Source organism: Terrapene carolina, unplaced genomic scaffold (genome assembly GCF_002925995.2).
Source record: "Terrapene carolina triunguis isolate 2854851 unplaced genomic scaffold, T_m_triunguis-2.0 Scaffold84, whole genome shotgun sequence".
Classification (NCBI taxonomy): Eukaryota; Metazoa; Chordata; order Testudines; family Emydidae; genus Terrapene; species Terrapene triunguis.
In genome coordinates, this window is record NW_020664435.1 from 30,607,400 (window position 1) to 30,618,294 (window position 10,895).

The window sequence follows — 10,895 nt, forward strand, 5'->3', positions numbered from 1 at the left end:
TACCCTCTCCCAGAGGTAGGCACTCCAGCATGTGTTCCCTCCTGGGTTTCTGGAGAATTCTGGCTGAGTCAACCAGAATTCCTCCTGGGGCTCATGCTGCAGCTTGGATCGAATGCACAGCATAGATTAAAGCTATAGGCAGGTCCTCAGGCTTGGTGAGAGACCATTTCCAAACCTGTATATCCAAATACTGCCAGGTCACTAGAATGCAGAGTGATATTTCATGGAAAAACATACTATGACAGAGGTAGGGACTCAGCATTAATGTGACAGAAGTTCTGTTCCTCAATGATTTACTTTTTACTACTGGGTCATTCACTTCAAGGCAAAAGCAGATGATGTTTGTCCAAAACCACTGCTCCCAAGACTTATTAGCCTTTCACATCAGTATTTGCAGCAAACCACACACTCACTTCCTCACTGCAAATTATTGTCCTCCATTCCATACAAGCCCAGCCTACAGCACTGTCCGCCAAGACACTGAATAAGAAGCCATTGAACATCACTGATGTCTTAACTAATAGGAAAAGAAGAAAGTGAATGATTTTTCTCAGTTCCCTAAGCTGAGAGCTGGCCCCACCCATGACTGCAGAATGTTATTCTTGTGAAGGGACAATGTCCAGCAGCACTGTGGTACCTCTCTCCAACAACAACACTATACAGATGGTATGAGCTTTCTGTGTTAACCTGCTCAGTAGACCATACTTCCAGTTCTGAGGTTACTTCTAGACTGGAAGGTTGGCCAAGAAAATGGAAAATCTGTTTGAAAATATAGCCATATATCTTTCTTGCCAAAGAGGTGTGAATGGCTGGCAGAGAACAGAAAACATTTTAAAGAGCTGAAGAATAAAGTGAACCCAAACTTCCTCCTTATTTTAGACTTTGGTTTATTTCATGCATCATTGTGGTGTAACACCCAGTTGATAATCTCTTTGATTATTAACATAATATAATGCACATGATTTTTAAAAGCACAGTCATGTAGCTAACACATTTCAAATCTGCATATGAATAGTTTTAATCAGCAGAGGATATGATCATTTGAGATCAGTTTACTATTCCTTGGCATTAGTACAGAAATACAGTTTAACTCAATTTGTAAGTACAGCAGAATCTCATAAACCAAAGGTTCAGTGAAGAATTAAAAACACATATATTTTAACCTCATGCATTCGGTACTACATGGAGCTTATTCATTTTAATTCATGGCACTTTTAACCCTGGGTTGAATTGGGAGAGGAATGCCTGCACTCTTCCAAACTCCCCACAACCAAAGCTTTACCCCGATGAGATCAAAATGAGCTGCTACTCACAGTAGATTGTGCAGCGCTTCATACTATGATCAGGCCTCTTTTCTTTAAGCCACGTTCTTCCCTAACTTGCATTTGTCCTGGTGCAACCTCAGACCACAGCACGAGCAAAAGCAGCTTGAGAGTACATGGGGGGCTCACCCACCTTCTGCAGCAGCATTCCCTCCCACCCTGGACCCACGGGGGCCTTTTCACTGGTCCTGGGATCCTCATGGAGGGTGGAGGGGGAAGACATAGGTGGGCCAGGAGCAAGACCAGGGGACACATCCTCCTCCTCCTTCCAGCCACATGGAGTTTACTCAGAAAGGGTAAACTCCAAATCATCTTTTCTGCAGAGCACCAACCCACACTCCAGTAGCCTCCAGGGCAGCGATGGCCAGGGGGAGTCCCTGCTCACAGTGCAGCCCCAATGGAGTTGTGTTCCAAGGTAGGTAAGGGGGGAAAAGGGGCTGCTGGTGGCTAGAGCCAGTGTAGAGAAACAAGGTTTCTGCACAGGTTGCCCTGGCCTCCCTCTGATCCAACAGGTTTCAAGGACTGTCCTCCAGGCCTTTCCCCACGGGTGGGTGGGAAACCCTATCTCCTCCTGCTCCACAGAATGATGTGGGGAAATTCTCTGAGTGAATCCTTGCAAAGATTGCATCCCCTGGTCCCTTCCTGTGGGTTTCACTGATGTGAGCCACTGCATTTACACCCGATATGAACCACTGTAAGGGTAAAAGCTGCTCATTAAGTAACTGAAATCCATACAGGAGTTACCTACATTTCTGTACTAAAGCTTTGCCACTGTATTAGCAATGCCTTGTCACATTAAATCATACCGGAGCTCCTTTTCACTAATCGAATTTCTGCAATGGCATGATATGAAAATCTCATTAATGCAGTTTGTTCCCCTCAGTATTACCATAATAAACTTTGGTCATGCCCCTTACAAGTCAGGATGCACAGTGGTTTCCAGTATAACCTTAGGCTTTTTCTGTGCTTGGCTTATAGCACAAATACATTCAGCCATTCTTGAGTTATGGGAGAGTAAATAAAAACAACACTTCTCCAGCTGAAAACAATTCTAACCACATTGTCTTCAACTGGACTACAGCAAAGAGATGAGATGGCTGTCGTTTTTGTTACATGTTAAGGGCCCTGCAAATGCTTGCTTACTCACATGAGTAGTCCTGTTGAAGTCAGTGCAACTACTTGCATGAGGAAGGATTTTTAGGATCACTCGGCTTGGCCCTTGGCTTAAAAATACAAAGTTGCAAGCAACTGAAATATCCCTTCTTAGCATAGTGACGTAACCCACTGTACGCTCTGTAAGCATCTAAGGCCTGGTCTACACTAACCCCCCAAGTCGAACTAAGGTACGCAACTTCAGCTACATGAATAACGTAGCTGAAGTCGACATACCTTAGTTCGAACTTACCGCGGTTCAGACGCGGTCCACACGCGGCAGGCAGGCTCCCCGTCGACTCCGCGGTACTCCTCTCGCCGAGCTGGAGTACTGCAGTCGACGGCGAGCACTTCCTGGTTCGACTTATCGCGTCCAGACCAGACGCGATAAGTCGAACCCAGAACTTCGATCCCCAGCCGCCGAACTAGCAGCTGGGTGTAGACCAGCCCTCAGAGTTTTAGCAATGCCTAATGAAGCCTCACCTTTATATGACATGACAGTAGCTTCCCTCCATCCCACTAGAGAGGCACAGAGGCTGCTGCTGGTGCTATTTGTGTGTGGGTGACATTTTACTGTCTGTGACAAGATGGTCAATATAGTATGATGGATCCTGCGCTTTTCTTCGTGGGGGGGGACTAAAATACCACCCCTTACCCCTGCTCTTGGGGCACCAAGGGCCCCACTAGTGGCCCAGGAAGGTGGTAAAGGAGGGAAGCGGGGGAGGGGTCTGGGTTTGCTCCTCACTCTGAGTCCCAACCACTCTCAACCCTTGCAGGTTCTTACCCTCTTCCCCCTTGGGTGGGGTACCTTCAGTCCTTAAACGCTGGGGCAGGGTTTCCCTTACTCCAGTTTTCTGTTCCTCCAAGTCTCACAGCACACCTCCAAGCTCCAGTCCTCTCTCCTTCCCCCTGACTGCCTGAAGCAGGGGGTTTTATTAGGTTTCTAACAGGGCCTTAATTGATTACAGGTGCTCCAATTAACCTGTAGCAACCCTCCCTAGTCTACAGGGAACCACGCCTTAATTAACCTAGGGTTTATATACTTCCCTTCTACCAGTTCCCACTGCTCCTTGGCCTTCCTGTATCACATGTCCATGAACTAATAAAATGCATTAGAATTTGGGCATTACCAGGGATATGAACAATACTTTAATGTTGCTACCTAAGTCAAAGGTACAGCCCATCTTAGGGCTAGTCTGTGTGTTTAGACACAGCCCTGAGCAAAGGGTGGTATGTAATCTGTACCACCCCGGAGCACTGTGGCACAGGGACACATCCATATGTCTCAGTTCCTCACCTTCTTGCTCCCAGCGTAGTTATTTACATCACGTTGTTGCCGTAAATTACTACCCACCCCAACACTCTGGCTTTGTCTGTTCCCCTCTTATTCTCCACACACCTGCTTTGGGGAGGGAGCAAGCAGACGAGTACCCCATTCGTTCCTTCGTGCCTGGACCCAAGGCCTGGGAATGGCCAGTAAGGATGTTAAGGAGGTTTGATATTTCTCTGCATGGTTATATAGGCCGAGTCACAATTGGGTCCCCAGCTCTGAAATACATTTTACTTCAGCTGTCTGAGGAAATTGATTTCTCCTCCTCCCCGTGATGGTGTATGTACGAAGGATGAAAACCACCGGGCAGCGGGCCTGTGCATCACTTCAGTTTTACTATTCATGGCTAGTTTAGCCGGGGCAAAATGTCCTGAGTGTACACCACTTAAGCTACACTGCTGAAGTTTTACTTAAGCGCTCTGTGCTGGCTCTTTGCACTGAGGACACTTCACCCCCAATAAAACTATTCTTGAATATTTTTCAACCAGTTCTAACCTCAAAGCAAGGTGGAGACGAGATTAAAATAAACATTCGGTGAAAAGCCATGGCACTGGGTTGATATTGCAAAGTAGAATTTCCAGCATAATAAAAAAAGGGAAGGGAGCCAGCTTGTGCTTTGTGATGCCAGTTCAAATCCCAGCCAACTCCATTGACTAATTATACCGATAAAACTATTGCTTGGCTTCCCTTGCAGGTACAGGGCGCTCTAAAAAGGCAATGGATGCAGTATAAGACCCAATGGGGGCAAAGACGACGCGAGCACTGCTCTACGCGATCTACCTCCTACACAGCAACATCTATCAGCGAGGTCCCCGTTTATCTGAATCACCATGATTCCACCAACGAACAGTTAAATGGAAAATACATAGATGACTCTGAACTCATTGCATTAAAATCTGGAGAGACGTCTGCCTAGCTCGGAGGAAAACAAGACAAACAGGTCATTTTGCATTCTGTTCATGGCAGGGTGGGGCGAAGGGAAGGAGTGCAGACTTGAGAGCCACTATGAGAGAGTGTTAAACAGGACACATCATATGCAAACTATAGAAGCATCAGCTTCGGCCAGTGATGGCCCAGCGAGAGTCTGCCTGAGAGAGGTGGATCTAGTATTTGATACTACTACAGCATGCTGCTTTTAGAAACAGGACTGAAGATGGAACTATTCAATGAGACATTTGGATTTTCCATAGTTCCTGCTATTGGCCATATGGCACACAGATTCCATAGTCATAACAATTCAAGGTATCCCATAGCAGATATAGAAGAACGGATTAGTTCATAGAAAGAAGTGTTCAGTTTCCAGACTGGACTAACTACACGAAGGATTGGAATTGTTCAGTATTTGTTGCTTTAAATACCTGTCTTTCACCCTAGACTTTAAACGATCATCTTTCATTAGGTGTAACAGGCTTGGAATCTGTTGTTGTTTTCATTTTAATCAGCTCTGCTGCTTTCCTGGAAATGTTTGCACTTGGGTGGGAGGGGAGAAACCCGTCATTCCAAGGTATTCAAATCCTTAGCTCAAAAGGATCTCAGACAGAATTACCCTCCTGACATCAGGTGCATAACAGAAATGAAGGTAAACTATTTATTGTATTAAAAACATTCAACACTAGTAGGCATAAGCATCAGTAGAGAAACAAAACACTTCTTTGGGAGCCTCATGAAAGTCCTGGAGCGATCTCAAAAATATTTTTTGTTCAAGCTGTGCTAGTTATTCGATAATATTCATTAATAGGAAAACTGTAGCCATAATACTCCGCCCAGCAATCTGATAAGTAAGGAACAATTTTGCACTATGAATAAACTGTGAAATGTATTTGGAAATTAAGATTTTTGTTAATTGCTGTTGACACTCTGAGCCTCCAGCTGGTGAACATTTGCCTGTCTAATGAAGTTGTGTGCTGGCAGTAAAGGAGGCCCGTGGAAGAGATGAGGAACTAGTTTATACCAGTGTCACAGCCAAAGAAATATTCATTATTAGAAAGTCAATATTTTATGTAATTATTAAACACTAAAGGTCTTTTTATGATTGTTAAATGAGTCTTACAGCCAAGGAGTAACTTATTTATAGCTGTAAGGCTCCTCTATTGCCAGTGTCAAATGACAGTTACACACCATTGGGCTGAGTAAAATAGCTACAATTTCTTTCCAAAGGTGAATGTAAAAGTCCTTGCAAACGGATAGGACCAGTGCCTGGGCAGCTCTGCATGGAGCTTGTCAAACATTTTTGACAAACTCTCTTATGCCAAACTTTTCTTTTCTTTTATTTTTTGCACACAAAAAATGCAGATTCAGTGACACCAAAACATTCCATGAATTTGTGTCAGTTTCTTTGAATTGTTTCAGTTTAAAAAAAACCTAAAATATTTTTAAAATCCTGTTTCATTTTGACATTTTCTAAATTAAATATTTAAATTATTTTATTCAAAAAGATTGTGTAGAACTTTCCTTTTAATTTTATTTAATTTTTTTTTAAATGTTCAACTGAAATAAAAACAATAAAATGTTTCAGGTCAAACAAAATATTTTGTTTGACCTGAATCTTATATTTTTCTCTTTTTAACTTTTGATTTAGTGAAAAAAAAATTTAAAATCTGTTTTTCCCCCCCAGAATTGCAAGTGAACTGAAAAACCTATTGTTCACCCAGTTCTAGTTCTAGGTGCTTGCAAGTCCGAGGACTTTTTGCCTGTAGAATTTATCTTGTATATAAAGTTCCCAAGTATCTCTGAAAGAATGCCCAGTGAAATGTATCACTATTTCTCCTCTGGTTTTCATGTAGTTGGGTAATTTTAAAGCCAACAACTAGTATTTGTACAATGAGGTCTTGACTTTTTTATTAGGTTAACCAGTGATTTGACACCTTTAAAAATAGGCCAGAAAGAGGCCATCCATTCTGTTTGCCTCCACTTCTACCTACTGTGTGATCCATGTATATTTGACAGCACAATTCTACCAGCCTCAGGCACAAGGAATGAAGAACAGAAGGGCGACAGTCACATCAGTCACATACCTCTGATGCCACAGACCTACCTACTCCTGTCTTTGGTGTCACTTACTTCCCTTAGCTATCTCAATATCAGCATTCAGCCATGAGTTGTTTGAAGGTTGATTTAGCACTTGCGTCACAATCCCATCTCTGGGATTCAAGGAGGAGAAGGGATAGGGAAACAAGGGAGAACCAGGGAAGTAGGGAGTGGAAAGGAGAAGGAAGAAGAGGAGGAGGAAATGCTGTCTCTGATGTCACAATTCCACTAACCAGTGACTTTTGCAGAGGCACCAGCTAGTTACAAATATATTTTAAACTCCCTTTCTTCTTTATTTACTTGCGGAGATTCCATCCAAGGATTTGTTTTTCCCCTGCAAGAATCAAAGACTTGGTTAAGGCATAAACAAGTAATTGTGCTCTACTCTTAGCACTGCTTCGATTACCTAAAGTATAATTAGTTCTGAGCGTCCGAACCTCAGAGCTTGCCAGGTAAGTAAAGGAGGGAAAATATTTCAAATCCAGCACTTTGCTTTACAATGTCAATGCATTTGTAGCTCTTAAGTCTACAAAAAGAGGGCCTAATCCTGCGGGAGGAATTCTGAGGAGAAAGAACTGCAGGATCAAGTTTACATTCTGTTAGGGTGAAATTCATTCGTTAAGCTCATGCAAGGCCTGTGCAACACTTAAGCACTGAGCGTCTGATCCACAGCTATTGAAGTCAATGAAGAGATTCCGATTGACTTAAATGGGCTTTGGATGAGGCCCTAAAGTATATGAATGGGACTTAAATAGTGCAGACCTTGTGTGGGCCCACTGCACAGACATGAATTTCATGCTTGCTGATATGGGAGAGATTTTAAACGTTCTGTGCAGGATTAAGCCCCACAGCTTTTCTGTGACACCCTCAAAATTGACATGGAGGACTATTGGTTGTACCTAACTGTGCTAACCGCTACATTCCAACACACGTATCGGGACCACATCTTCCTACCAAACGATCTTTCAAGAATGAGTCCACTGACAGTGGAATTCAGAGTTTATTTAATCCAGCGATGTATTTGGGGAGAAAATATAGTCCCGTCCATTCACTCAGTGAAAAACCTTGGTTGGAGACAACTGAACATGTCTGCTTTGCTGACTGTATAAAAGAAGGTATTTTTTTCAGACAAGAGTGTTTTGTGTATTGCTATTTCTACTTTTGCTAGTAAGCTATGATGGGCGATGGAGGATTTAATAGTCAAAGAAAACAAGGCAGCTTTACTATGAATTTTATATTTCTGAACATTTTTGATGCATATTGTACTTTCCAGTAGGGCTCCAGCAGGTGTACTTAATTTCTAACTACAGGAAATAGATTATTGTAATAGAAATGTACATAATACGTAAGGTCTGATAAATGCTTGTGTAACTTATATGTACAAATTGTTTTTCAGAGTCTGTTATATTCATGTAAAGTACAATATTGACATATTTTTCTAAGGGAACATCATGTTTTGGCTTCTTCATTCATTGATTCATTCTACTTCATGAACTCAGCTGGAGCAACAAACTTCAGGATCTTGGTTTTCTCTTCATGTGATGGAAATCTCACATTCTGGTGTGAACCAGAGTAGCTTGAGTGATATCAGTGGAATTACAACAATTTTCATCAGCTGAGAATCTGGCTTACAGATCTATTTAATTCAATATTAGCTTCACATTGGGACTGCAGGTTAGAGCTAGTCAGAAAGTTTTCATCAAAACAAGGGGAACAGCCATGTTCATCAAAATTAAAATGATTTGAAAAATGTATGATTTTGATGAAATTTCATCAAAACAACAAAGGCAAAAGGAGGCATTTTGATAAGGTTGAAACATCCCATTATGACACTTGCAGAATGGAAGGTTTTGATTTTTTTAATTTCTAAATGACTTTTTTCAATACTAAATTAATTGCAGGATTTTTTATATTAAAAGTTTAAAGGTCAAAATTAGAACCAAATGTTTTGCTCTTGCCACAACAAAATGTTTCAATTGACCTGAAACAAAACATTTAGAATTTTGTTATGTGGGAAACTTAGTTTAGTTTTTTGTTCCATTTTGGAATGGAAAAAAATATTAAAATCATGGAATTTCCTGTGAAACAGAAAATCCAACTCTCCCACCCAGGTCTACTTCATACGTGTATTCTCTCCAGACATGTCTTCATGCTCCATGTAGGCCACAGACATTATAACCATGCCAGCATCACCTAGGCCTGCACAGAAAGCAGCAATGGGTTCAAGCCAGGGTCCTATGTACATAGATTCTCCAATGGCCCCAGCACACTGTACAAATGGTACAGAGGGTATGCAGTTGATAATTGACTCACTAGACTGGAATAATTGCAGCAGTGTTGGAGGGACTGTTTTTTATGTTGGGGTTTGAGGGGGAGAATTTCACCTCCTTGGTAGTTCTTCCCTGCACCTGCATACAGTCTGACTACTAAGGCGTTACAAAGGTGAAGTGAATTTCACCTCTGTGCTTTATAGACAGCATTGAAGTCTCCATGACAATGATGGTGAGAACACTTCTATGACCAAGCAATAGCAATTTCTTGGCATGGACAAATACAGCCTTTAGAAATGTTTATTATTCTAGCACATTTCACAAGAACAGCTTCTTTTTCTCCTCCAGGGCCATGCATAACATACATACTAGAGTGTCAAAAAGCTGGAAGGAAAATTTGAGTCAATGGGTTTAAAGAGTAGTTTCGGGGAAGACAAAACCTATACCAAGAACTTTAGTAGGACCCCTCTCCTCTGAAACCGCATCCCCTCATATAACAACTTGTTTCACTTAATGTTGGCCCTGGCAGAAGTATTTGTACAGCTGGTTTGTTTGAATAACTAAATCAAGCAGAAAGGTTCTCCTTGTTCTTCTTTATTAGGTACAGAAACGAAACACAAAATAAAAAAATCATGGCATGGAATGCTGAGACTGCTTTTTCATTTGGTCCATTTAAATGCCTAAGAAATATATTTCAGTTAAAAAAAATGCAGCACAATTGGGAGAAATGGCTTGCTCCACCTTATAACAGTCAGCAGCAGCGCTGCCTTAATTAAAGGTTTGCCAGCATTGCCAGTGCAAACTCCCCATTTTCATGTGTTTATAACTTGGCAATAAAACTGCTCTGGGATGGAACTTTGTTCTGGGATGCAAAAATCTCAGTGCATTCCTGTTCTTATTTTTTTTCCCCTTACAAATATTAACGAAAAACAATGTTTGGCTCTTTTCAATTATATACATTCTAAAAACTAACAAAATAAAGATGTCCTAGTTTTGAGTGCTTTGCATTTTTGTAACTCAAATATGTCTTCATGATACAGGCAAGCATATAGGTTTGGCTATTGCTGACTCATACGGAAATTTGTATGCATATGCACAGAACAGTAATTGACTCCAACCCAATTATAGTTTACCAAATTTAGGGCCAGATTTTGGCTCTCTTTTCATGGGAAGGGGCACAGAAGGCTCTCATCCTTCTAATGGACTGTTCAGGGGCAGCCTGAATCCCAGCGCTTGTGCTCTTTGAGCCCAATCCTAACCACCACATTGAAATCAATGGCCGTTTTGCTCCTATCTACAATCACAGCAGCACTGGGACCTTTGAGTTCCAAGGTGCAGGAGGGGCACAATTATGGCCATAGCAATATATTTACAAAATGGGGTGAGGATGTGGAGGCAAGACCTCCGAAGAAGCTGACAGTCTGAGGCCAGCACTGAGGGGAGCTCACATTCCACCTCCAAAAAAAAAAGACGCATACAGCCACATTCTTGTGTGTCTATACAGGCAAAATATAATTCCCTTACAGTCCTAAGTTCATATCCACTGCCAGAAACACTGTGCTGTTCTCTGACATGGCCAATTATTTGGCAGAGGTTGTAATTAAAAGTACCTTTAATATAAAAGTAAACATATTACATGTACTCCAGATATTTCTGTGCAGCATTGTATTGTACAGATAGTTCTAGATGGACCATTAATCTATAAATAAGCACCTCTGGGTTGAATCGTCAGCCAGCACCTCTTTGAAGTCCAGGGAAAAACCTTAAAAGGGAAAAATACCTCTCACGGTTGAA

The 10,895-nt window shown here is 41.8% G+C and overlaps 1 protein-coding gene across 1 annotated transcript in view; it reads left to right on the forward strand.

Moving 5' to 3' along the window:
- The window catches only part of CALCR (calcitonin receptor), a 241,238-nt gene extending 235,059 nt beyond the window's left edge, over window positions 1–6,179 (forward strand). The window contains exon 13 of the mRNA XM_024212905.3: window positions 4,499–6,179. Coding sequence (XP_024068673.1) covers window positions 4,499–4,720 — 222 coding nt within the window. The 3' untranslated portion in view covers window positions 4,721–6,179. The remainder of the gene's footprint in view (window positions 1–4,498) is intronic.
- Window positions 6,180–10,895: the final 4,716 nt, after the last annotated feature.